We start from the raw sequence: 27,091 nt of genomic DNA, 5'->3' as shown, positions 1-27,091 counted from the left end.
AGGAATCAGGAGTAGCCATGCGTGTTTACCTAAAAAGGACCACACTCAGCACAATAGGGGGGAGGGGAGAGCCGTGCGGAAGGAGTGGGTGCTGGAGTTACAGCTGGAAGGCTTCTTCCCCCACTGACACAGAGCGGCTTCTACATCGGACCTCCAGAAGAAGGGTTCGCAGTAACCGTAAAGTAGTTTCTAACTATACTGAACACTGTGCAGCTTATTGTTATTTCGCGGGGGGGGGGGGGGGGGTGAGAGCAGAAAAGGCGCCACGCCTTACTGGCCTCTGATCAAATGAACAAAAATTGCTGATTGCTTTTGACAACGCGAGGTGAGAATCGGTTCTGCTCACTCAAACAAGACGCAAAGCAAACCAAATATTACGCCGGGTAACGGAACAGATGTGTATGGACATCGGAGGGGGGTGCTACTACATGGTGCTACTACTGGGCAAATGACAGAATACTTGTTTGACATTCATGACATCTACATCTATATTCATTTAGCTGAGCTTGTTCAGGGAATACTGTGTTTAACCGATGCGGTTTTGTCCAAACTGATCTCTGTGCATTTGGGTGAAAGTGATGTGATGTTCTAAAGCACCTGAGCCATTTATATACAGCGGTTTTATTTTACATGAAGGCAACCCACCCGTTATGCTCTTGGTTTATTTAGACTTTTTTCCAGAAGAAAGAAACAACTAGATGATACCGATTTGGAAAAGTAACAGGTCCATTTGAAGAACGTCCTCTACGGGTTCAGTTTGAGAGCAGAGTTAATCAGCCTTGCGCTGAAGAACGATGCGCTGATCGATGAATGGATTGCAGAAATGTTAACATGAACTACTTAATAACACGGACGCGAGTACAACTGACAATTTGTTTTTACATGAATGCCTTTCCAATGAACTGATTAACCAGGAGAATCAGAAACGCCAGGCTAATAAAGGCCGAGGACACATCTTTGTGACAGTTTTAGGTTCACAAAGGTTTATTTACAATGAATGTTCTAATCATGATATCCACACATGTATTTTATTTACTCTGAAACTAAACAACTAAAGTAAACACATTGTTAATTAGATTAAAAAAAACAATAACATTTGAGAGGCTCAAATTCCTATTTAAAACTAGTATTTGAAAAAGGATGTTGGGTAATACAACAACATTGCAATCACACCGTGCGACCAACTCAATCGACCACCTACATTGAAAACAAACATCGGGGCATCGGTATCAATACACCCGTATAAATGAAACAACAATACGCAGCCTGGTCGCCGAGAATTACAGATTATAGAACAGTCGCTTTAACTTGGATTGCAAAAGTCAAGCAAAATGTTAATTACAAAAGACCGGAAAAAACAAAAACAAAAAAAGTAAATTTGTAGCGTGACGGTAAATGAATCAGGATGTGGTACAGTGTTCTGCTGAAGAGGTAAAATGCAGAGTCATACTTTGTGAGCGATATCTGCTGTGCAGCTACCGCAGTGCTCCTTGCATCAGATTGTTATTCAGCCGCCCCCCTGCCCCATACGACATGCTGTATATGTTTCCATGCCATTTGTACCTCAGTAAGGGTCTAAGGACATCAACACTACTCGTGCACAATGTTATTTAAAAGGTTGTGGCATGCCACCGTTGGACACAACGATCCTCCGGTTATCCTGTGGAAATGGTACTGTGGGGCCACCCAACTGGCCAAAGATTCGAGAAAGAATCAGAATAACCAAGAAGGAGACTTTCCAACGGGAGCCGAGGAGGCCGAGCAGAACAATCGGCAGGGATCTAGCAGAACGCTGTCAGAGCACGTCTCCTACACCGGGACAAAACGACCATTAACGGAGACTCTTGTGAACCACCAGTGTAAACCAGCCGAGGAGCAGAACCCAGAAGCACAATCACAGCTCGTGATCCGCCTGACCTCAGCACAACTCCATTTCCTGTTGCAAGCAGAGGGCATGGTTCAATTATCTGGTGCTACTTAGAGGAACGGGGGCAAAATCCAGCCATCGCTAATGGGAACCTGCTGGGACGCACAGATCAGGAGGTCTAAGCAGCTGACCAATTATCAACAGGTTTAGCCGTTTTGCCTTAAAAACACCATGATAGGGCGACTGTTGCTTCTTATTAGTGGATGCAATAGATATGCTGCCGTAATGGTGAGCATCCACATGAACATCACTTCAGAATTAGATAAAAAACACACCACGAGGGCCCTATTGTCTTATATTGTTATTAAAATGTCCTTTTGCCATGTGTTTAAGTGAAGGACTTTGAAGTGACCTGTTGGAATGTGCTCTACAAATAAACTTGGCTTGCCGTAGATTTGACTAATAATCTAAATATAATTTAGTCCACTACAACATGATTCTGAATCAAAAAGGCATACAAAAAACACTCCCAGACTGATTGACATCACTGGGTCAGTGATACAACAATCACACCGTGTGTGTTACAGAGGAACTTTAATTAGATTGCAATTTTGTTTGTTTCATTCTAACAATGACAATAAAAACACAGCAGCAACATCTGTTATGCATTTGTGGCCAATTTTGCTACGAATTCTGCAAAAACATCTTTCCTTACATCCGAATCCTGCACGTCCTCATCTCGCCTGTGTGCAGATTAAGGCCCATTTTACCGCGTGAGCTTTTGACAATAGCGCTGATAAATACGACCTACGCAGGCTCACGGGAGACAGAGATATGCATCAGTGCCTCTGCAGTGTAGACAACACGAACGCCCCAACAAGCTGAAACACTCGCAGCATCTTGGGTGGAAAACACCACCAGCGGCGCTGCAGTGTTTTCCTCAGCATTGGTACTGCACCAAAGCAGAGAGAGCTTCTCCTCCATATTCAATTCGGTCTTGCATGTAGTGCCCCTCCTTCACACGGCACTTGGCAAAGAAAAACAAAAAGGCACTCCACGCCGAGGATGGAGGCATTTGTGGCAGTTATCCATCCAAACAACCCACTGTTGGTCCAACGACCGTCGACGCTTCCCCGATCAACCAAACCGGTCCGTGGCGTTTTCCAAACGCCGCTCTTTAAAACAGTCCCAACGCCTCTCCGTGGGTCGGAGACCCTTAATTCATTGCTTTCCCCTCGTAGGTGCGTCAGCTTCAGTGCTGGAACAGGTCCTGGTAGGATGGGACTCGGTGTGTGTGGTGCACACCTCAGTGGGAAAAGCAGCCAGACGGGGATTTCTCAACTGCCAAATAACTACACTGGTTATGACACAGCAACAACAGGTAAACATCTGGGTGTTAGATATGGCACTGCCCAGAGAGCTGTAAGGAAAGTGGTTGTCCTTGATATCCAATCTGCCACACATTTAAGGCCAATCTCACACGATGGATCAAGAGGTTAAGTTCATGTTAAAATGTCCCTTTGCCTCTCAAAGGGCTCGTTTGGAGGCAAAGGGTGATGCATACGTGACATTAATGTGTAAAGGGTTAGCTGTTTACTCAAAACATGAAATGCAATTATAAAAAGATATCTCACACTGCTAATCCCCTCACACATCTGACATAAATTTAAAGTAGTGCAGCTGAATTCAACGTATATATACACACAGTACGTACAGCAGGCGAAGAGCACAAGGAAAAACATTCAAGAAGTGAAAGAAAATGTTTTATATTTCCAGTAAATACATTCTAAAAATCGATCATATATATGAGCATTGTCGCAACACGAGTTAAGCACGGGGCCAGCCAGTCGGGTGTGTTGTTGTTAACGCGTTAGCTATGCAGGAGCAGTACAAATGAGACTTACCTGGGTCTTTCCACAAATTCAAGCAGATGTGTAACGTTTAGTCAACGCCGCGATGTTTCCGGCCGATGCTTGATGATCCCATTTGTTGCCGTTGGTTTAGTACAGACTGGACGGGAGACATCCGCATAAAGTAGCGACGACCATCGCAGCTCGAAAGCAGCTCCGTGGAATCGAGGCTAGCGGCTAGCTTGTTAAAACCATGTAGACCAACAAACACAAGTCCAAACGAGAAAAAAAGACTAAAATATCCACGAAAAGTCGCTCACGGCGTCGCTACTGCATCGTCACTGCGAGCTCCGAACCTTCGACACTCTATCCGTGCAACGGTATGCTCGCGTAGGTGAAAGTAAACCATCAAAAGATCATATTTTGTCACGGTTTAATCCTCTCCGCCGACCCATTCGAGCGGTTTTCGAGCGGCCTTTGACTTCAGTGTTTGGACGCTAGGGACGGAAACGGTTAGGTCATGAGACGAGCGTCCTGATTGGCCGGGGAACGGTAGGCGGGTACCGCATCAATATGTCGTGAAACAGACGCCATTTTGGATCTGCTCGGCACCCTTCTTTCTCATCACAACGTATGCAAGAGAGTCGCCATTGTAGCTGACCGAGGTTCACAGTTTCAAACACAAGAGACAACACTCCATTATATCGTTGCAGAGCGAGAAAAGGAAATGGAGTACAGGCATTAGATGCGCTCGTTTTCTACACGTGTAGAAACCCGACGGTGTTTTTATTCCAACTCACCATATGGATGTGTAACGTTAGATTAGTCTCGGGATATTTTTGAATGCAACAGCGGATGTATACTGCGACAGCAATGTAACAATAGGATCGTACAAGCAACACTTTATTTAACACATTTCAGAGCTTATCGTAAAAACGACGACAGTCAGACATGCCAGTCGTGGTTAAGTCACCTTTCATCAAAACATTATCACGAATATTAGTATCTACACATTTTGCATCAACTATTTTGTATCAAATGCACATTTTCTTTTCGAGGTTTATATCCGTTTAATAAACATGATATGGTTCGAAACAAAACGCAGGTTTTGACCTGAAAGAAAACAGTTGGCATGCAAACGGAGTGTACTGGTGAACAAACCCGACGTACCTACGGTGGAAATGTAACGCAAATGGATGAAACAAAGGTTCTCATTGGCGTAGAAAAATTCAAACCCTTATTGGTTGTGGTTATGTGTCACTCATATAACTGACCCGTATACGTCGCTTTCAAAGACGCCTTTGGTGCTTTACTAAAGTGATAAGAAGGACGAGTGTCACGGCTCACTCCGACTACTAAACACTGTCTGCCAGTGACACGAGGAAATACAAAGTCAACATTAAGGTTACTGCCGTGATTATTATTAAAACAATACCAACACTATTGGTCGTGTACGCCACATCGCTCTACGGTCTCAAAACACGGGACGAACGGTTAAATAAATCAAGAAAGGTGTTCGAATTAATACATTTATTACTAAGCCTAACTGGACCGAAGTCTACTAAGCCTCAATGGACCTCTTGCGCCCTCTGCTGGATATATTGTGTGGACATCATACTTTGGGTGAAATTCTTCAGAGATACTTTGACCGTTTTTTATCCTCCTCCTCTACAATCTGCCTCCCGTTCCAGAGGAGAAGAAACGTCGCGAGCAGCAGGACCGGATGTTAAATAGTTCAGAGATTGGTTGCATCGGTCACTTGAGGAGTTGAATTACTATGTTTTTCATACTTTCGAGCTATTGTTTTGAAAGACGATCAATCAAACCGCATATGATTGATCATCTATACATACACACACACACATATGCATAGTTACTTTAATAAAATGCATGTAGTATGTTTTATTTATACTGTTATTTGTTAAATGTTGAGATATGATAAATGCTACATATTACCTATATGTAGCGAAAATGTGTATCTGCTTACATTACATATATGAACTGTTTCAAACATTGGCCTGCAAAAAATGCATTCAGCACTCTGGGCCCATAATGGCGCAATATAAAGCGCAACTATGAATGGAACTAACATTTATACCGTGAGTGTGCGCCACCGGATTTTTATTGGCTGCATTGTACACCATAAATGTTTGGTTGGAAGAATACTGCCGTATTTTGCAGCTATAATATGTTATTTACCATTAACTGCGTGCATTATTGTGTGTGACTAGATAGTGCAGCGCTGACATTGCTTGTGTAATCTCTGCGCAAATCCCCGCGCAGCGTGTAGGTCCTCGAAGACAAATAAGAAGGGTTGAAGTTCAAAGTTCGAAACAAAGATGTTTCCAAAACCAGCGAGATGTGCAAAGCCCCGGTGTTCAATACTCAGCTCCGATTAAATTATTGATTATTTTTTACAGTGCTGAGTATTAGAAATATACAGACGACTTTCAATTCACAGAGAAAATGTGTAGTTTCTGTCCCGCGTGCAGCAGCCCGGCGGTGCGCAGTTTGCGGTGTTGATCTCGAGCTGACGTCTTTGCGCAGCTGCACAGTTGAATAACACAGCTAGCTAACGTTAGCTCGCAACGGATTCTTTGGGGTGGGTAAACAAACGTGTAAAAACACGGTTTTAGCGTAATAGAAGGCTATGGGATCACAGCTGTTGAGTTAACGTAACGTTACGGGGACCATGTCGGCGCTGTTGCTGCGGCATCGCACCGGACTGTGCAGGAAATACAGCGCGGGTTTATTGTGGACGCTGTCGAGGCAGAACTGTCGCGTAATACCCCAAAAGTCGATATCCAACGACGGCGGTAAACATGTGCTGTTCAGAGGGGGGTGCTTCAGAAAGAGTCCGCCGCAGGGAGTCCTCCAGGTGAGTTACGCCGTGGACTCGCCGAGTTACGCGGTCGAGCCGCGTGATCGTGGGAATCTCTTCGTGACATTGCGCGTTACATCTCAAGGAGTTCCATTAGTATGATCTGCTTACAAATCACGTCAGCTGTCTCCGTGGCCTTAAAATGACATCATCGGCTTAAATTGTCAGGCCTTTTAACAGCATCCCGCTGCGTTCAATGCGTCTCCGACTTTGGAGCGGATGTTTTTAATAAGTGTAAGTAAACTGTCCCTTTTTTTGGGGGGGGGGTCCTTTCATTTGAAATGTCGTCATGCGTACTGCTTCTACCTGGTGCATCTTCACTACGTCCACTCTGACAAGGTTGTTCTTGATATTTTATCCCACCAAAAACACCGTGTTCCCATTTTAGAGTCTCCTCCACAGGCCGATGGGTCCTGGCATGCTGGGAATTAGCAAAGACTTAATCAGGAACAACCTGCTGCATAACCCTGTTGGTCTGATAAATCTATTGGGTAAGCACAGCCTTATCATCCTTAGTGCGTTTACTTAAGAGTCCTTTTTTTTACTCACACGTGACTACTTTTGGATTATCAGGATCAATAAACTTCTTCAGCACATCTCGATCCAATCAAGAGGAAAATAAAAGTGATGGAGCAAAGGGAAAAACTCCGGAGGAAGACGAAGGTAAGCAACGACGTGCCAAGCTGATTAAATGACTCCCAACTGTGGCCTTTGTTCATTTCTTTGATCGTCCTCCCGTTCCAGAGGAGAAGAAACGTCGCGAGCAGCAGGACCAGATGTATCGGGAGCGCCTGCGGACCCTGTTCATCATAGCGCTGGTCATGAGCCTGCTGAACTCCATCAACACCAGCGGGGGAAACATCTCGTGGAACGACTTTGTCAACGAGATGCTGGCCAAGGGAGAGGTGTCGCGCGTGCAGGTCGTTCCTGAGAGCGACATTGTCGAAATCTACCTTCATCCCGGAGCAGTGATCTTTGGGAGGCCCGTACGTGGAGCAGGACGTGATGGAAACGCTCAAGCTGGTCTGACCAGCAGACCTGACTCCTAACCTCTCACTCCCTGCCACGTTTCCTCCTCCGCAGAGGCTGGCGCTCACCTACAGAATGCAGGTCGCCAACATCGACAAGTTCGAGGAGAAGCTGAGAGCCGCCGAAGAGGAGCTGAATATCGACGCTAAAGACAGGATACCGGTGTCCTACAAGCGCACTGGATTTTTTGGGAAGTAAGAACACGCGCTTTGTCCGTGCACACTTTTTGAAAGGAAGCAATTGGAGGGGACGTTGTCTTCGTTCACGGTCAGAGGTTTTCTTTAACCACTATTTTGCATCTGTTGTCCTTGCAGCGCGGTCTATGCTCTGGGGATGGCCGCTATCGGCGTGGCTATACTCTGGTACATCTTCCGGCTAGCGGGCATGGGTGGGAGAGAAGGCGGCTTTAGTGCTTTTGTGAGTGTAACCACATCAGAAATGTGGCCCGTGCCCATCTTTATTTTTCCTCTGGTTTATTTAATGCGGTAATCCCACATTACAATGGACCTTACAGAATCAGCTGAAGATGGCCAAGTTCACCATTGTGGACGGCAAGTCCGGTAAAGGTGTGAGTTTCAAAGACGTGGCAGGCATGCACGAGGCCAAGATGGAAATAAAGGAATTTGTGGACTACCTCAAGGTAAGAAACCGGACTCGCAATAACCACCAAGTTCTTGTGTCTTTTTTCCCCACACGAGTACAACGTTGTCCACCGCTGACCTTGCGGGTGTTCTGTAACATCAGAATCCAGAACGGTACCTCCAGCTCGGAGCCAAGGTTCCCAAGGGCTCACTGCTGCTAGGGCCTCCGGGCTGTGGGAAGACGCTGCTGGCGAAGGCTGTGGCCACCGAGGCCCAAGTGCCCTTCCTGGCTATGGCCGGATCCGAGTTCGTGGAGGTCATCGGAGGTGCGTGAAGACGCCACCGCCAATTGATATGGCTTCAAAACGGTTTAGCTGTGTTGGAATTGTGGTTTAGATTCTAGTGTAGATTTGGTTAGTAATAGTCATTTTGTGATATTGAATGTTTTTTAAAAGTGCAGGAATATCCTGTAGTTCAATAAAGAAATGGTCCATTCTTAGGCATTATATTCATTCATCATATGCATGGGTGAAATGCATGCTCCAGGCCTGCTTTACGTCTGTGCTTCCATGTGTATTTTAGCCTCCGTAATGATTGTCTCAAACCCTTTCTCACATGACACAAAAAATATCACTGCTTGGTCGGTTATTTATTCTGATTGCGGGCGTCACGGCTCATCTTCTGGTGCTTCCCTCCTCTCGTTGTGTTTGTGCGCAAGGCCTGGGTGCTGCCAGGGTGAGGAGTCTGTTCAAGGAGGCCCGGAGCAGAGCCCCCTGCATCGTCTACATTGATGAGATCGACGCCGTGGGAAAGAAGCGCTCCACCAACGCGTCGGGTTTCTCCAACACGGAAGAGGAGCAGACCCTCAACCAGCTGCTGGTGGAGATGGACGGTGAGTGAAGCGCGGGGGCAGCACGAGCGGTTTGCCCTCGTCGCCTTTCATCGGACCTTTCCGGACCGAATGTCTTTTGCAGGAATGGGGACAACGGACCACGTCATCGTCCTCGCCTCCACCAACAGAGCCGATATCTTAGACAATGCGCTCATGAGACCCGGCCGGCTGGACAGGCACATCTTCATCGATCTGCCCACCCTGCAGGTAGTCCGGCGCATTCGACAGTTGCTTCGTTAGAATTTTTCTTAGTTTCGTAATAAACATGGTCTAGACGTTAAATATATTTAACTGTCTGAATCGCCGTCCCTCAGGAGAGAAAGGAGATCTATGAGCAGCATCTGAAGATCTTGAAGCTGACCCAACCAGCAGATTTCTACTCCCTGCGTCTGGCTGAGCTCACCCCCGGCTTCAGTGGTATAAACACGTTTATTGATTTGTCCTCATGTTAATCTATGAACACGTGTGGCTATTGCAAAGTACCGGCCTGCGTCCACGAATAAGCATAAGGCACGTTGTGTGTGTGTGTGTGTGTGTGTGTGTTTACGTGAAATGCCGCGTCCGTGCGGTGAGCGTCCCTTTTGCTGAATCTCTTTTTGTCTCTGCAGGTGCAGACATAGCTAACATTTGTAACGAAGCCGCCCTGCACGCTGCCAGAGAAGGGCACAAGTCCATCGATACCTTCAACTTTGAGTATGCAGTTGAGAGAATAATAGCAGGTACGATGCAAATTATTATATTCTACTGTGAGAAAATATGCTACTCTGGCAAAATCTGACACGTCTCTCTCTCTCTTTCTTTGTTTCTTTCTTCAGGGAGTGTGAAGAAGAGTAAGATCCTGTCCAAAGAGGAGCAGAGGGTAGTGGCCTTCCACGAGTCCGGGCATGCCTTAGTGGGATGGCTTCTCGAGCACACTGATGCAGTCTTGAAGGTAACTTGTGAGTTTCGAGTGGCTCTGGTCATTCGTGTGGACGCAGCAGGACTTTTGTCAAAACCATTGATTGTGTGGTGTGTCTTTCAGGTGTCCATCGCCCCACGGACTAACGCTGCCCTGGGATTTGCCCAGATTTTACCTCGCAACCAGTTTCTGTTCACCAAGGAGCAGCTGTTTGAGCGGATGTGTATGGCGCTGGGAGGAAGAGCTGCGGAGGCAATCACCTTTAACAAGGTCACAACAGGTACGGCCTGTTGTACACACACTGTGTTCACAGCTCACTTCGGTTTTCAAACAACTTCTGTTATTTAAGCCTAGTTTATGCTTCTGCGTTTTCAGAGCGACGCAGACGCAAGACCCCCTTGCGTGTCCCTTGCGTGCCTTTTCACACGTCCTTGCGTGTGTCGAGCCCTTTTTCTAGGCTTGCGTCGCTTGCGCCTTGCCTCCCGCAGCGCACCAGGCTGCGATTGGCCTGCTAACTACGTCCTTTACGGAGTCTCACATTTCCGCTTTCATAGCCCGATACCGCCGTTATTAAAACGAAGAATGTTTACGAGAGAACGGAGCAGATTGAAGAACTTTTGTCATAAATCTGACCGCTTCTACAAGCCGTCATTGGCGGGTTGTAGAAGTGAGTTGGATCAATGGAGGGAGCTCGCCGCAAACGCCGGTTGGCCGGTCGAGAGGTGCACAAAGTTGTGGAGGAAAATACGGGACAAATGTGTCCACGATGAAAAGCAGCAGTGTCGATGCACGGGGCAATAAAGTCTATGATAAATCAATAAACAAATAAATAAATAGACGTGACCCTCTAGGTCGTCTTTAACAAAAACACGTTACTCCGCCTGTTGTTCTGGCGGTGAATTGCTCTGCAACACACGCAAGACTTTTAGAAGCATGAATTGAAACGAGTGCAACGACGCAGACGCAGACGCATGCGCCGGCCTTTACCCTGATGATTATAATGAATACATTTAAAAATGATTGTTTTCTTCTGATCATCAAGACGTCTGATTTGCTGTGAGTAGGAATTTCTGCCAAGTAACAAAAAACCTAAACTCCATAACATGCAGATATAAATCCTCTCATATCTCGGCACCCAGTCAACAACAGCGATTGAAGTGTCCCCCCTCTTGCGTTCCCAGGAGCGCAGGACGACCTGCGCAAGGTGACGCGGGTGGCCTACTCCATGGTGAAGCAGTACGGCATGTGTGACAGCGTGGGCCAAGTCTCATTCCCGGACGCGGAGCAGCAAAGTGGCGCCGGGCGCCGTCCTTTCAGCCAGGGTCTGCAGCAGCAGATGGACCACGTGCGTTCTCCCTTATCCTCCCTCAGCCCTTTTCACATTGAAGTCATCAAATCACTCTGAATTCCGTTTCGTGTCACAATGAATTCATTCTCGATTTGTTGTCACTTGTTCCTCTTTGTTTTTAGGAGGCGAAGATGCTGATAGCGCGGGCTTACAGGCACACAGAGAAGCTGCTGCTGGACAACAGAGACAAACTCATACTGGTCAGTTGCTCCTCTCATCTAACTTGTGTGTTGACACTATGCCCCCCCCCCCCCCCCCCTCTCGATCCCATTGAGCACAGCACTTCTTCCTTACTCACGTTCCCCAGATGGCCAACGCGCTGTTGGAACGAGAGGTGGTCAACTACGATGACATTGAAGCCCTGCTGGGTCCCCCCCCCCACGGGCCCAAGAAGTTAATTCACCCGCAGAGCTGGTTGGAGGCCGAGAGGGACAAACAAGACACAGGAGAAGAAGAGCCTCGACCAGCCCCCGTTAAACAAGGAGAAGACGACGTGAATCCACAGCTGAGCTGATCGTAAAAGCGTCTTTCCGTTCATTAAACTGAGGCTTTGATCGCTCACTTTGAAGCTTTTTATGGCTGAGAGGGAAATCTGCAATGTTTCCATGCAGATATTTTCCAGTTAGCCAACTAACTGAGTGCAACTTTAAGAAGGATTCCTGTGGGAGGCATTCCATCATTTCTCCTGTGTGTTTGCTGCACTGCTAAATGCTGATGCCGTGGAGGCACAAGAGGCCGGTCGGTTCAAACGGGTCTCCAGATATTTAAAGAACGTGCAATCGACCGTTTCATGCTCAGTCTGCAAAGTGCACTAATACCTTAAAATGACATGAGATCATTTTAATGCAAACCAAACTGCAGCATATGTAGGTTTTGATTTGCTTTGCTTGTATAGAATTGATTTCACATCTATGAATCTGTTTGATAGAGAAAGGTTTGTTTTCTTTTTTTTCCTACTTTGTCAGAGATGGAAGGCACCAAATATATTAGCAATAATTCAGGGTACATAAACACGATAAGGTCTGCATTATTGTCATGTTGATTTTAAGCTGCAGATATCAGCCCACACACCTTGGTCATCCTTTGACCACGACACACACAAATGGAGTTAATAGGTCGCTTTTCTTAGTCTTTTGGACTTTGTATTGTTTGATTGCCCCGAGTGACTATTACGTTCCAATGGATTGTGTTGCTTAATATTTAAAGCTGAATAAAGTTTTAAAATAGTATGTGTTGCTCTTATTGTCACATTTAGCAGCAGAGTAAATTCAGACCGTTGTACTTTTCACACATCGTCACGTGGCAGCATTGTGCTATGTGTCATCCTGTTGGAAGGCAAACCTTTAGCCTAATTTAAGGTCCGAACCACTCAAACAGGTTTATTTTGAGGATATCACTACTGTTCTCCATTCAATTTTCCCTCAACTCGCCAACGCTAAGAACCAACTACAACAGCGTCACGCTGCCACAACCGGCTTTGTTTCTTTCAAACGCAAAGACACACAAAGTAAAAAAAAAAAGGAAATCCTAGCAGGCCAGATCGGCAGAGTGTTGCAGTGACATCCGTCCTGCTGAAAGAAATCTCTTGTCTCAGCCGGAGGGACCTTATCTTGGTCACTTCTCTGATTGTTGTCCTCTGCCCTAAATGGCCCAGTTTGGAGAGTTTGCAAGAGTTGTGGTTGTTAAACTTATTCTAGAAATCATGAAGGCCACTGTGCTTCTGGCAACGTTTATTGTAGGAGAAAGTGCGTTTCAACAAAACTGTGTCCCGGAGCTCTGCAAGCTGTTGCTTCACCCTCTATTTTTTCTGCTCTGGTGAAGTCTTTGCTGTGAGACCTTGGACAGACAGGTGTGTGCTTCTTTCAATTCCTGTCCACTCAGTTGACTCCCCCACAGGTGGACTTCAAGCTGCGGAAACATCTCAAAGCTGATCAGGCACCGGACTACGCAGACGGGATATTTCCCCATTTTCTGTCCTGTTTTTGCTTTGTTGTTATGCATTATTTATTTACCTTTATTTTAAAGGTTGAAGATCAATGAAGGAGATGCTTGAACATTTTTAAAAATGTTTTTTGTAAAGCTCCAACATAAGCAAATGTGGAAGATTGCACTGAATCTATTTCTAGGAATGAATTACGTTCAAAACCTGGCGGAGGATCACAACAATACACACACAAAATGAAAGATTTACATACAATAACTGTAAACTAATTCAAAGCCTACACCCCCAATCAATTTGACTTAGAATATTGTTTGGTACAATTTGTTTAGTTGCAAACATTTTTTTTCCAAAAAGATTAACAGATGCAGGAATGGAGGAAAAATAAACAAACAAAAATGAATATCAAATTTAATTTCTTACAAAAAGCAGTAAAGTAAAAAAGAAATGCATTATTTTTATACCTCAGGTTTGTGCATCATTACTGAGCAAGTGTAACCACACATGTACCACGATTTCAACATGTTTGTGCCTCGCGTCATGCACAGCTTCCTCCCTCATGACGGATCATCTCAACTCACAATTTTACTTTCTCATTAACTTTTCTCGAGCTACAAAACTTTCCAACGTGCCGTTTTGTCAGTTGTGTCCAAATGATCCTCATTTTAACCCGTGGCACATTAAACCGAATGCAATTTACCGTTCTTTGGCACACTTCACATCCTGGTCTTCAAAATGTGTGCAGAAAAACCACCTGAGAAATGACCCGTGTGCACACAGGTCTCTCTGTGGAGTGCAGTCCGCCTTATCGAGGGTCAAACATGTTGGCCAGTTTCTGGAAGCGGGGTCCCCAGTCGTTGAGGTAGTCGTAGTCCTGGTCTCCGTCAGAGCTGCCTGAAGCAATGGAGCTGAAGCTGCCTGCCAGCGAGCCCTCTCCTTCATAGTCGTAGATCAGGGCTGTGTCGTACGGCGGCACGTTAGGGTCGTTGTCTGCAGCGTCGAGGCCCTGAAGGAAGAAACATTACAAGCTTTGGATATAATCGCAAAGAGGGAGAAATGTGCATTACAACTTTATATTTACAGTTTACACCTGAAAACAGACTTTGATGTGTAAAATCCGATGTGGAGAGTTTGACCTATAGATGGGAAATTCACACACATTTCTTCCAGTCCAAGTCCCCACAAAATGCTCCAAGATGAAGCATTAAAATAAAATGTTACACTTCCTGTCTCCTAAGTGGGATCGAGTGGTTTTGATAGTGAATTCATGATTTGCACTTTGCACTTTAGGTACGGATATATACTCTCATGTAACGTTAGTTCCTATGTGGGTGAAACAGGTCGACGGTAGAAGCGGCTCACGTCACTGATGTAGTCCTCGATGTCAGTGGGATCCGCTGGAGGCCTCCGTGGGTAGATGGGGGAGGGCAGGTTATGCGGGGCGTCCCTCCTGAGGGGCTGCTTGCCTCGTGGGACACCACGTCCTGGGTAGTAGGACCCCGGCGTGGAAGGAGCATCGTGGGGATTCCACAGAAGGTCGATGTTGAAGGCATTCTGCAAGGTGAGAGGGAGAAGCTACAGGCCGGCTCTGCGTGTACTCTGGGAACACAGCGGTGGCGTGCAGCCTTACCTCGTCCTCCTCCCCCCCGCCCTGCTCGTCATAGTTGAAGACATTGTCGCGAATGTCATCTTCGGATTCCCCAACTAGCAGGCCTGTTCCTTTCTTGATATGGTGGCGTTTCCCGCAGTGAGTCACCGCCACAGCCAGGAGGAGCAGTACTGCGATCCAACAGAGGGGAACCATTAAGTGCTGTTATCTGTCATTTTATCATTTAGTTTTTAAAACCTAATCTGGAGTCCAGAGTCACAAAAACGTAATCTTGACTAAATTATCAAAAATAATTTCTGTTGCTTTTTCTGACAAATAACTCAGCGTTACAGCTCTATTTTTTATTGCGCAACATAATCTAGAAATCAATAAGCATGTCCAAAGCGTGTTTTGTCTTTCAACCTGCAGACGCCATTACAAATGTTTGTACTTATTTGTAAAATAAACTCAAAAGAGCAAATCTATAAATGCCATTTATTTCCAACGGAAAGCATTTGAGGTCGCGTTTGCTTCATTTGTGTGTGACATTTCTTCTTTTTTTAAGACGGAACGATTGAAAACGAGGCTTACACAGTAGGAGTGCGATGCTGGCCATGACGATGACGAGAGCGATGAAGTTGATCCCCACGCTGGAGCTCAGGACGGCCCCCACCTCAGACTTACAATCCCCAAAGTAGTTACAGACGCACAAGGTGACGTTGACCTGAGCATACGCGCTCAGAACCGGGCTGCCAGAGTCGGACACGAACACGGTGACCACATACTCTCCCGCCTGCAGCTCCACCAGCGGCTGGAGCAGCGCATGAGTATCTGAAGAGAGGGCAATATTGTGAGAGTCAGCAGGGTCGTGCGGACCCCTCGCCCACTCCATCCTCATCCCCCCCCCCCCCCTCCTGTTCTGTCCTTACCGTTGACTTGAATGACGGTCCAGTTGATTGACAGATCATCAGGAATCTTGAAGGTGAAGGGTGCAGCGTGGGGGGGGAGGTCTTCGTCCACAGCCGTCACAACCATACCAGGACTCCTGCGGCCCGCGGCCCGACACACAGTGCCGCTCAGAGGGAGGAGCTGGGGGGGGAAGTCGTTGGTCTCTGTCAGCGTGATGGCCACTGTCGCAGTGGTCGACATGCCGCCAGCATCTACACAGGAGGAGTAAATCTTATTTAATATGATTCAACCTTACAACACGTGTGGTAAGCATAAATAAACTGACCTGTAACCTTGACAACAGCATTGTAGATATTGTTTCTGACATTTGGGGATCGCATGTTAAACCTTCTCTTGGCAGTAATGTCTCCCGTGTCTCTGTTGATCTCCAGCCACCTCTCGGGATCTCTGCTAAACTCATACCTGCCGCAGAGAGCAGAGTGACAGTTACAGACACATTAAACTGTCCATTTTTTTTTTTTACTCTTTTTTTCGTGGCTGCCTCGTACCTCAGGTCCAAATGTTCAGGGTCAAAGGCGATATTTCGTCTCAGTAACGTCCCAGGAAGCACAGACTCAGGGACCACGATCTGTATGGGGTCGTCCCTGAAAAGTGGTGCTTCATTCTCGTTCACTACAGCCACAGTCACTGTAGCGCTGCTCGCTGGGAGGTTGGGAGCCTTGTCGCTCAGGCGGTTTACATTCTGCACTGTAAGAACCAAGACGCGCTCGGCCTGTGTTTCATAATCCAAAGGCTGCGGGAAAAAACAGAGGGCAGAAGGCTGTTTGTGGAAGGAACATGATGCACTGCAATGTGGTTGGATAATAAATAATAAATAATGAGTTATGAATATGTATGTACAACAAAAGCTGGAATTTCATTTATTTATCAAAAAAAGTAAAGCATTTCTCTCTGTGATTTGTAGTTTAAAACTCAACCACTAGAGAGTGTTGTTCAGTTACAGTATATCAGAGTGCGTTTTGACCTTCGTATCTGGATTATTTTTATTCTTCAGAATAGACTGTCAATAGTTTTTCCATATAGAAACTCTCTTTTGGTTTTAATGGTGGACAGCCTTAAATATTGACTTTCGCTGTATACAACTTGCAACTGAATTAACATTTTGCATAGTGCCTTCCAGAAAACCTGAAATGATTAGGACATAATAATGGATCTATAAAATGTAGCATTAGCACAACCATTACAGTCGTTTGTGTGAATTGTTGTATTGTGTTCCATCCTTTGGCCAAACCCTTAGTTTGTCAGATGTGTTTTGCATGTCGGCAGTATAAAACATGGAAAAATGACAAAACAGATTAAAGACAAAATAGGGAATTAGGTGAATGAGGTCAGGGTGAGGATACAAATAAAAATACACAAATGTAATGTTTTGATGGACATTAAAATGAAGACTCCCCCCTCTAACACTTCTCGCCGGTCGGCAGACTGTACCTTCACCACCGTCAGAACGCCCTCGTTGGTGCCTGGGTCCGTCCTAATGGCAAAGTGTCCTCCGGGGTCGTTGGAAATGAAGTACTTGGCCTCCCAGTTACCTTCTCCCCGTTCATCTCTGTCTTCCACCTTCACCCTGCCAATCTCAAAGTCCTTCCGGTTCTCCAGCGCTTTCATAAGGTGCTACACGGACCACGCACAAAACACCGATCAAATGATTCAACACCCAACTAAACACTAGTAGTATTTTTATTTTTAAATGACAACTATCACATTGTGTACTCACCTCGGGCTGGGTGAACCGTGGGGCGTGGTTGTTGATGTCAGACACGTGTATGATTGCCACGGCTTCACTCGTTAGTCCCATGCCCCCCATATCAGCAACCTGCAGTTTTAATCTGAAACTTTTCACCACCTGCGCCACAGCACGCCACACATGAAACACGTGAACACGTGAATAGAGCCGTTGTAGAATGATCTGCCAAAGAATCGGTCTTAAGCTGAGGTTTCACCTCTCGGTCCAGGCCCACATCTCTCGTGTGGATGGCTCCCGTCTCGTTGTTGATACCGAACATGGTCTTGGTAACAGCGTTGGCAGGAATGCTCTCCTGACCAATGATGGAGTAGCTGAGAAAAGCATTTTCTGTCATTGGATCGTCTGCATCGGTGGCTGACACTGACATCACCGAGGTGCCTGTCAAAAATAAAAAACAGGTAAAAAGTCTTAAACCATAGTGTTCTTACCTGCTGTTATTTGAGTGATGTCATAATCTGAATTCAATAACCGGATTACTTTGCAGCCACTGATACACATCATCTGGCATTTGAGTATTTTTCCTAATCCTGAAATCTATTGCGGCATCAGAAAAAAAAGTCTTCATAACACTGATGTATTTAATGTCATTTAAGTCAATTTGGAAAGCAGCTGCTTATGTAACTATTGTGTAACATGTAACTTTGACTCTCTCTTTTACTTCTGGTCTGAGCCGCACAAACTCCTGAAGGAAATCTCTAACTGGCTGCTGTTTGTTTGCAGGTAGCATGAAGTCACACTTGAGCTTAATGCTCAATCGCTTCTCGGACCAAAACCAAAACAGTGACCTGAATCTAATCAGGTAATAATCATCTGTCCACTAATAATGTGAATCAATGACACACTGAAACAAACTGAACAAACAAACAAACAGGAAAAGTTTTTATATTTTAGTCAAAGCTACTTGAGGAAGTTATAGAATAATTGAATGACTTTTTGGATCATCATCGTTCCATAGGACAAGAAAACTTTTCATTGCGGTAATTTGCAAACAAATGTACCTGGAACCGAGAACTCAGGGACAGAGCCGACAAATTGGCTCTGGGTGAAGGCGGGTCTGTTGTCGTTCTGATCCAGCACCACTATCTCTATGATGGTAGGATTCTCTAGTCTCTCTCCACTGGGGGACAGGGCAAACGCTTTCAGCTACACACACACACACACACACACACACACACAAAAGTCAAAGGTAAAAAAAACTGAATTGATGAGATTATAGTTTCTTAGAACATGCATTCGGCTGAGGAGAACATACAACTGGGTATTTGTAGTGTCTGTACTGGACATGTGCTGGATGTAGCAGGAAGAAACGTGGAGTATATTTGGACAACACAACAGGTTGCATCCCAGTCATCTGGTCGTAAACTCTCTGAAGTCTCTCCCAAGATGCCCATAAAGGCCCTTAGAAACTGACCTCTGTGTTTATATGCCAGCGTCTGGGACACTGATGTACCCTTTAAAACAAAAACATGGACCTGTGCTCTGAAACAAGGCGTAAGGCCTTATTGCTGCACAGCGGCAATGTGTGCATGAATGCTCTCTCACCGTGAAGCTTTTGTGCGTCTCTCGGTCCAGCTGCCGCTTGCTCCTGATGACTCCGGTTTTATCATCGATCTCAAACAGATTCTTGGGGTCCTGGTCCACCCCCGGCCCCTCTAACTTGTAGATCACCTCACCTGTAAATATCTTGTCCGATTTGATCTGGACAGAGAGAGGAGATACAGTTGGTCATCGCCACGACCTCGTGTGGAGGATTGTAAATCGTTTGTCGTAACGCCAGATGTGTGCTGACAGTTGAGGGCCTCGAGACACGCGTGCTTAAACTCACAGTCTATATTTCACACATCTTGTTTTCACTTTTTTTCACATGTGGCCTACATCGCATTTTCCTCATCAGGCTCTGTGTGTCTCCTTCTGCGGTAGGATGTATATATTAACTGCTCTACTGCGACAGCCTAAACAAGACATTGCTCTCTGACTTATGGGATCATCTGCGTTTAAGAATTCTAATCAGCATCGTATGGCCGTACAGTGCTCGATCCATCGGGATCCAGTATTGTGTGTCTGTCTCTACGCGGTTAGTCGGCTCATTATATTTGCTTAATGAGGGTTCAGGCATCTTTTACTGGCCAGAATAAGGGAAGCAAACATTCTAGATAGTCTTGACAAACTATGAACGCATAATGTTAAGAACCATTTATTCCAGAAGGAGACAAACGTGCCGCATCATATCTCTATATGGTATCTATCATATCTCAACATGTTTTACCTGGACAAGGTCTTCGGGAACCTGCCTGCTATTCTCCAGCACTCTGATTGGAGGGATGATCCAGTCCCTCTTCACCCGGACCACTCCCTTGCCTTGATTCTTCCACGGGAAAAGGACATCTTCTTCTTTGTGATGTGGTTCCGCAGCGATCCACACCTGAAGGAAACCAGAGCAGCACTAAACTCACAGCAGAAAGTCACAGGAGCGGACATGAAGTATACGTTTTGAGTAATTCTCCTTCATGCAAGGCAAATTATATTTATTCTCCCTCAGCGCTTAAACATTCCCAATGGTCGGCTGGAATGGCTGTATGCAAGCTGGAGCGCCGCGGCGGTCTCTGATGTGGAATTAATGTGACTGTGGGCAATAAGGGATGCAGGGCCACGACTTCCGCTTTCACTCACTAATAAACGTCTTTGTCAGCTCCTGAACCGTGTGCAAAATAAGCTCAGGTCGAGGAAACACAAACACCCACGCTGCTCTTACAAGCCCTCATCCACCACATTGCTGTCTTGACCATGTTCCCGCAAACACACTCACACACACACACACACACACACACACACACACACACACACACACACACACACACACACACACACGCACACAGACACACACACACATACATAAACACAACAGCTGTCGACTATGGATTTAGACCCTGTGCTTTCCCACCCGCATTCCCGCTCACACTCACAAATTCCTCTTTATGCTCAGCTCTGCACCTGACTGGGAGTTTGGGATCAACTTACGGATCTGCTCGCCTGTAGGAATTCAACAGACACACTCACATAGACGCTTTCTCACACCCACACACACACACACACACACACACACACTGATGTAGTACATGCGCATGTGCATCAACAAAACACCCACTCATGCGTGTACATTTCCGTAAGTTGCTTCCTCCTTCTCCGTGGGAATTCACCGGATTCAGCACAGCTTCCCATATGTTTAACAGCTCAAATGCATACGCCATGGTAGCAGAAAAAAAAAGATTTAATAACTTGCCTGTGCCTGTGAAAAAACATGTAATACAAGCACATCTTGAAGGACGACTTGTTTCTGTGAGTTAAATAGGCCAAATAATAGATGGAGGATAAATATGTGAGTATTTTGTGAATGGCCTGTGATCCCCGTCTGGTCTCGGAGGCCGTGAGGAGACGGGGACGTGATATGCTGATCCTCCGGCATGCTGCAGGGAGGAATGGCAGCCATGGCTGGCATCTGACGGCCAAACCATGCTGGAGGGCAAGCTAATCGTGGACTGCTTTATATTCTGGACCCCTCCCAGTTGAACTCTTTATAGCCATCGTCATCTCCGCTCTCACAGTGATGTTTACGCTCACATTCCAGCAGTGCGACGCACAAAATCGTCCTCATAGTCATCTACCTCCATACTTAAGACATCTACATATGAGCTCTCATGCGTTCTGCAATGTCACTTAACCTCAACATTCATAACAGCTGCATCCCAGTTGTATTTCCAAGTATAGCACTTTCTAAGTTTGTCTGATTTGTCGCCTGCATGAGCTGCATGAGCTACATGAGCACCTGTTTCTGACTTTGAGAAGCCTCACTCAGCGAGGTGCAGACTGGAGACCAGTGTGAGCTTCAACGCAACTTCATCGAACTTAAAAACTCTTCTCCAGTGCACCAAGACGCCAAGTAGAACATTTAGGATGAATGTGATCCGGTCGGCCGCAGATTGACATTGGACTAATCCATTCATTTGAAGGGATGTGAATTTATACTTGAGTATACTGTCTGAATTTGAGAGTATTTATTTGAGTTTATTTGTAAAGAGTTTAGAATTTACTACTTTGTATTTCACTCAAAACTACTGCACGAAATCTTGGCACCAAAAGCATCTGTAACTGATGGAATAGCAATCCATCCCAATGGTGGCAAAACATGTCACTACAGTAAAATACATGAATGTCAAGCTACTGGTGAAACTAGAGGTAAAGTCAGGAGATCAGTACAGACGATACAAGGTATGAACAATGGTACCAAATTTAAAATAAGTTCACCTTTTATATATTTTAGTACTAAATACTAGACTGACCTCCTGGAAACAAGCCTAACACCATTCTGATGAAAGCAAGAAGAGGAAGATGTTACAGTCACCAGATAACAAATAACAAGTCAATTGACTTTTTCTTCACAAACATCAGTGACTTGTTGGGACTCTTCAGTCGGAGGTAAAAATGACTCCAACAAGCATCCAGCACGGTTACCATGTTTATACCAGACCAGGGTGTATTAACACCGAGGTATCACGTTGCCAATTAGAACAATGAGCGGTCGGAACCTTTTCCTGACAGGCTGAGCGATGACACCACACACAAAGGAAGTGTTTTAGAAGCTTTTCCCAGATGCTTTTACAGCTTGGCCTTTCACCTCGAGCCCTCACAGAAGTATGGACAGCTTGTCTGGGGGAGGCGATGCCCTCTCAGAAGGACCGTTAAGCACTGTTTGAGGGTTTTTTCGGAGCTTGATTCTGCCTCTCTGATGTCGGCTTTGGAGAACAAAAGCATATTCTGACATTACGCGACAGTATTCTGGCTCATTTGAAACTTGAAACTTAAGAGATGTACACCAAATGGCCTTCTGTATCACAGTCAGTACTTTTTAATCTGCCATTTTTATCTATTCTTATAATAACAGGAGCCGATGGGCAACGACGAACCTGAAATTTAACAAACAACACCAGTTTGTGAGGTGTGAGTGTCTCCTCCTGACTACCTTTAATGACCTGGAGGTCCCTCTGAAGCTCTACTCAGTGTAAAACATCCTGCAGGTATCCACACCCAGCAGGACCTGTGATTCACAGTCCAAATCCTGTGACTGATTGTTTCCGACGAGCAAGACGTCAGCGGCAGCTGGCCGCTGCTACAGACTCTTGATTTGTACTCGATTTCACGGTTCAGGAACGGCCCACTCGTCTTTCCACGAGGGGGATTACAGAGCGGGACAAATGGCATCACGTATGCATCTGGGAACAGCTGTGGCCAACGCTCACTCCTCAGCACAACATACACGCAGCAGGTCCACTCCGACACAACGCCAGCTCGCTGAAAATAAAAAGGGAACAACTGAAAGCTATCAGGTTGCACTGCTCAAGTCTTTGGGTTGAATGGACAGCTGTTTATCGTTAAATTACAGGAAAAATACAAAGAAAATGTGGGCATTTCATGCACGGACTCACAGGTAAAGGTGGAATTCATCAGTTTTTTTGGTTTGGTTCAACAAAGGGTACAAAAACTTTTTTCTGTTGTTTCTGAATACATGACAACTTTTGTGTGGCACGTAGCAATTCGTCCTCTTTCAGCATGAAGAAAAATGTCAAGGGCAACTATTACTAACGAAGATTCCCCCGTTAAAGTGTCAGACTCACGCTGGCTGAGGAACACGAATGAAAGATCAATTTAAAAAGGGCACCAGATCCATGTAGGAGGAATGTTCACGTGGGCCAGCCTCTCTGTGGCACTGCTTATCCTTTTCTCCATTTATGGGCAACAATTAGTGCACTTCATCATGTTTTCTCCACTGTAAGGGCACTTTAGAGACCACTTCATCATGTTATATTTACAATAGGGGCCTACCAGAGGAAACCTATGCTTATTTCTTTTGAACATGAGGGCACAAGTTGCCCAACTTGAACTTCTAAATCTCTACAGCTTGTTTATTAGCCAGGACGTGGGATAGCATGTGGGTCCACTGACCTGCTGTTGCTTGTGAAGGAAAGCATCCATGAGTCCAACCAAAAGATAAGTGGACAGGAGTGCAACAAACTGAAAGAGATACTTTGGTTTGTAACATCTTTGGCATTTGAATTTGCAATTGAAGACGGGAAACAGTTCTGATATCTGCATCCTTCCTGTGGACTTCTGGACCGTAAAGGTCATCCATCAGGGTTTACAGGTATCGGAAGTTAAGTATGTGTGTATGAAAGGTCATGAATCAAATTATTAATGACCGGAAAATTTGACCAAAATATTTTGTGGATGATGTCATGATCAGGCCTCCTGGTGACAAACTGGTTTTCTCGTGTTTTTCCCATGTTCCCATGATTTTCCACATTCAATCAGCCATAAAAAATAAACATGAAAGACAAGACCTGAATGGATGAAAGGCTGACAATTTGCTGTAAACTTGCTGAAACAACTTCCCTGATTGAGAAGATCTGAATTATCAACATCTACCACTGCAAAACATCTGCAAATATACAATGAATTATAGAGCACGTCATAGCAAGACGGAGCAAACTCACTCACCCGCCCTCCCAATCTGCACTCCATTACTTCTCCAAACAGAGAGAAGACCGAGGGTGGTTGGAAGTGCTGTAGATGGTGTGTCAGTTTACATTGTCGTCCATTTCAGATCTCATATCGCCATCCGCTGACAGCGGCCACTAACGATGCCCTGAGTCCTGTGTACACATCTGGAGTCTAGTCCTCATCTAAACACTTCATCACCCTCGTTCCTACCAGGAGGAAATGTTTAGATCATCCGCAGACTCCGATTGCAACGCCAGTTTCGTGCCTCTACTGCTGAACATCAGTTGATGTTTTGTTGAAAGGAGCAGCTATAAGTTATTCTCCAACCAACATGACACTCAAGTGCAGTCCTTTATAGCAGCGTAGGCAATGTTTCATCACTTGTGGCCATTTCCGTAGCGTTCACAAAGTCGACGGTGCACCTGTGCTCTAACTTCTACTCTCGGGTCAAAGGTTAAACTAAATCGAACCGAATACAAGATTGTGAGGTAAACACAGAAAACACACAAAATCAACACATTTAGTTTGTTTCAGTCAAAAGCCTCATTGAAGAGATGGTTGTTACCTGACAAAGCAGAGCAGCCATCGCGCACGCCAGCAGCACGCGTCCCGCCATCCTCCGCACTCAGAAGCTCAGTGGGAACACACCTCTGACCACAGAGCGATCGGGGGGCTCCTCCACTGCGCACCGGGCTCCGGGGCGGCTCTACTGGGCGAAAAAAAGGCCAAACCCTCCAAACCCTGAGACCTTCCCCCGTCTTTCCTTCTCTCGATCCTCTCGCTGCCTCGCTCGCCCTCTGCTCTCTCACAGCTCCTCCCTGTCACAGCCGTGGGGTAAGAGGGTTAGAATTTTAAGCGTTAGCCCTCCCGTGTACCCCAGCACATGTGCTGTCACTCACGGGCCGTTGAGAGAAAGAGGGGGAGAGAGGGGGGGGGGATGAAGAGAGAAGCAGGGCAGCTGTTAGTGTTTTAAATGGCGTAGACAGAAACACTGTCTACAACATTTAAAACACTTCACAAAACAATTGTGCTTTACAGAAAGGTTAAAAGAAAGAAAGCAAAGAGAATTTATAAAATACAAACACATACAAGGTAGAAGTTATATAATCAGAAACAGGCTCACAATGATCAAGAAAAGCCAAAATGGGAAGAAACAAAAGCTGAAAACAAAATACGTTGTATGTGTATTTTTTGTACTCACTTCAAACAATGAATGGATTTAAAAAGTATCTGTTTCTCGACTCATTGATCGCTGCTGAAACGATTGAAACATTTTGTTTACAACCCCCACCGCACTCCACAACATCTCGCTTAAAGCCTTAAGTTCATCGCTTGCTTTCTTCTTCAATCCTTCTTGCGGGGAAGTCGTGACCTCGCCGTCGGGTCCCCTCACGCATTCAGAACATTCAGCCAGAACTCTTTGATCTCCTGCTATTTTGAACCCTCGCGTCAAAGCAGACGATGGAGATCTATGGTGCTCAACGGGTGATGTCGAAGCAGAGATGAAAGTGGATGTGGAGTTTTGGTGGAACTCCGCCGTAGTAACTACAGGGAGGTGTGTCTACAGTGAGACAGTTGCTTTACTTTACAGGTGGGAAAGCAAGCTGCACGAAAGGTGCGTTTGGCATCACGAGACGGTCGGATCTCCGAAGCGCTACTTTTGACGCCCCATCAGCAAGTCTTCCCCTGAGGTCAAAGGTCGATACCGAGTAAACAATTTTGAACCACACTGGCGACCGTCTCACCGCGGCAACGCTCCTCTGCTTGTCGCACAGATGGCGAGGACCGACATTAGGAATTAGGAACAAACGAGGAATCAACCACACATACAAAACACTGTGAGCTATGAATGCACAAGGTACGGTCTAGAAACGCTCACGTTACAAAGTAGAGCGGGGAAATCACGCGGTGCATTGGCGTGCTGACTGTGCTGACTGTGCTGAGTGGGTGTCGGCATGCGTCGCCATGAGTGTGTGTGTTCTGGTATAAAGGGATGATTTTACAGCACCTGTCTCTGTCATTTGAGGCAGAGCCAGTTGGCAGGAAAGGCCCTGATGTTTCTCTTCCATCACCACACACACACACACACACACACACACACACACACACACACACACACACACGGCAGGCTCACATGCAGTGCAGAAAAGGGTGTAACATGCCCATAGGTGAGTCTTTCTATAAAATGGATTCATGTGTATGTGTATTATGAATAAAACTAGTGATAATCCTTAAACAATAGTCAGTGTGCAGAGACAGAGACACACGCAGCTCTCTGCTGCCCACTGCTGGCAGAAACAACAACTCACACCAACTCAAAAAGATCCGCTCATCAAATAGACGAGAGTCTGATATTCTGAGCTTTCCATCGCTTCATACTTGAATCAAATACAAGTTAATTGCTTTTCATCCACTTGGGAGCAGCAGAACAAGTTGTACATGTAAACACGGCTTCAGTGGTGGAATGTCACTCAAGTACTGCACCTAAGCACATTTTGGAGGCCCTTGTACTTATTTAATACAAACAGGTTCTGCATTATTATTCAGTGTCCGTAGGTAATGGGACACGATATGTGGTAGCTGAAGCACTCTGCAGCTAAACAGCAGAAGAGGAGATTGAGATGAAATGTCAGTTTAAGATTTTAGAGGCATAACATGGTAGCGTATTAAAATAAAACACATAAACAATGACTTGTTACAACTTGGAGTTATGCATACATTTACTTTTCATACTCAAAGTACATTTTTCTTCTGCTTCTGTTAATTTACTTATCTTAGTTTTAATATTTTTTTGTGTTGTCTTGTTAGATTGGTATTCTACAATGCCTGGAACTCTAGGTCGTCTAGATGTTTAGGTGTATTTGCTTTCCCATAATGCAACTGGCTCATTTAATGACACTGCAGTTCAAGTCATGAAGAAAAGACCTAATCAAGTTAGTGAGAGAGTTCT

General features: G+C 45.6%; 3 protein-coding genes across 5 annotated transcripts in view; 1 reads left to right on the top strand and 2 right to left on the bottom strand.

The window, feature by feature from the left end:
• The window catches only part of ankrd11 (ankyrin repeat domain 11), an 83,225-nt gene extending 77,185 nt beyond the window's left edge, over nucleotides 1-6,040 (bottom strand). For both annotated transcript variants that reach the window (XM_040165774.2, XM_040165783.2), the window contains exon 1: nucleotides 3,772-6,040. The gene's annotated coding sequence lies outside the window, so the exon portion shown is untranslated. The remainder of the gene's footprint in view (nucleotides 1-3,771) is intronic.
• Nucleotides 6,041-6,047: 7 nt separating this feature from the next.
• spg7 (SPG7 matrix AAA peptidase subunit, paraplegin) lies at nucleotides 6,048-12,573 on the top strand. The gene is made up of 17 exons (XM_040165820.2): nucleotides 6,048-6,595; nucleotides 6,987-7,089; nucleotides 7,172-7,261; nucleotides 7,343-7,584; nucleotides 7,682-7,821; nucleotides 7,942-8,044; nucleotides 8,142-8,267; nucleotides 8,372-8,534; nucleotides 8,927-9,100; nucleotides 9,183-9,307; nucleotides 9,415-9,517; nucleotides 9,709-9,819; nucleotides 9,916-10,031; nucleotides 10,122-10,278; nucleotides 11,180-11,343; nucleotides 11,469-11,546; nucleotides 11,654-12,573. Exons 1-17 carry the CDS (start codon nucleotides 6,410-6,412, stop codon nucleotides 11,858-11,860), a joined length of 2,388 nt encoding a protein of 795 aa, XP_040021754.2. The 5' UTR covers nucleotides 6,048-6,409; the 3' UTR covers nucleotides 11,861-12,573.
• A 488-nt stretch (nucleotides 12,574-13,061) lies between these two features.
• On the bottom strand, nucleotides 13,062-25,959 carry cdh15 (cadherin 15, type 1, M-cadherin (myotubule)). Of its 2 annotated transcripts, XM_078085119.1 has the most exons (15): nucleotides 25,343-25,959; nucleotides 24,707-24,959; nucleotides 19,856-20,011; nucleotides 19,132-19,287; nucleotides 18,588-18,732; nucleotides 17,786-17,967; nucleotides 17,560-17,688; nucleotides 17,274-17,456; nucleotides 16,331-16,575; nucleotides 16,108-16,244; nucleotides 15,803-16,033; nucleotides 15,465-15,704; nucleotides 14,916-15,064; nucleotides 14,648-14,839; nucleotides 13,062-14,291 (listed from the first exon to the last, which is right to left on the bottom strand). In XM_078085119.1, exons 2-15 carry the CDS (start codon nucleotides 24,755-24,757, stop codon nucleotides 14,091-14,093), a joined length of 2,397 nt encoding a protein of 798 aa, XP_077941245.1. In that variant the 5' UTR covers nucleotides 24,758-24,959; nucleotides 25,343-25,959; the 3' UTR covers nucleotides 13,062-14,090. The 2 variants fall into 2 exon arrangements, with proteins under 2 accessions (XP_077941245.1, XP_040021731.2); XM_040165797.2 differs by lacking the exon at nucleotides 25,343-25,959 and having other exon boundaries at nucleotides 24,707-25,048.
• Between the last annotated feature and the right edge of the window lie 1,132 nt (nucleotides 25,960-27,091).

The sequence above is a fragment of the Gasterosteus aculeatus genome, chromosome 12, assembly GCF_964276395.1.
Source record: "Gasterosteus aculeatus chromosome 12, fGasAcu3.hap1.1, whole genome shotgun sequence".
Taxonomy (NCBI): Eukaryota; Metazoa; Chordata; class Actinopteri; order Perciformes; family Gasterosteidae; genus Gasterosteus; species Gasterosteus aculeatus.
Note: the sequence above shows the minus strand (reverse complement) of the source record. Positions and strands in the feature narration are given on the sequence as shown.

What these genes read in the sequence shown, in the direction of transcription:
- cdh15 (XM_078085119.1), bottom strand. Translation starts at nt 24,757, where the DNA reads ATGGCGGGACGCGTGCTGCTGGCGTGCGCGATGGCTGCTCTGCTTTGT. An exon ending in TTCCCGAAGACCTTGTCCAG is followed by an intron (nt 19,288 to 19,855) that starts GTAAAACATGTT and finishes CTCTCTGTCCAG; the next exon opens with ATCAAATCGGACAAGATATT. An exon ending in GACCGTCATTCAAGTCAACG is followed by an intron (nt 15,705 to 15,802) that starts GTAAGGACAGAA and finishes CCCTCTCTTCAG; the next exon opens with ATACTCATGCGCTGCTCCAG.
- spg7 (XM_040165820.2), top strand. Translation starts at nt 6,410, where the DNA reads ATGTCGGCGCTGTTGCTGCGGCATCGCACCGGACTGTGCAGGAAATAC. An exon ending in GCTGCTGGTGGAGATGGACG is followed by an intron (nt 9,101 to 9,182) that starts GTGAGTGAAGCG and finishes TGTCTTTTGCAG; the next exon opens with GAATGGGGACAACGGACCAC. An exon ending in ACAGAGACAAACTCATACTG is followed by an intron (nt 11,547 to 11,653) that starts GTCAGTTGCTCC and finishes CACGTTCCCCAG; the next exon opens with ATGGCCAACGCGCTGTTGGA.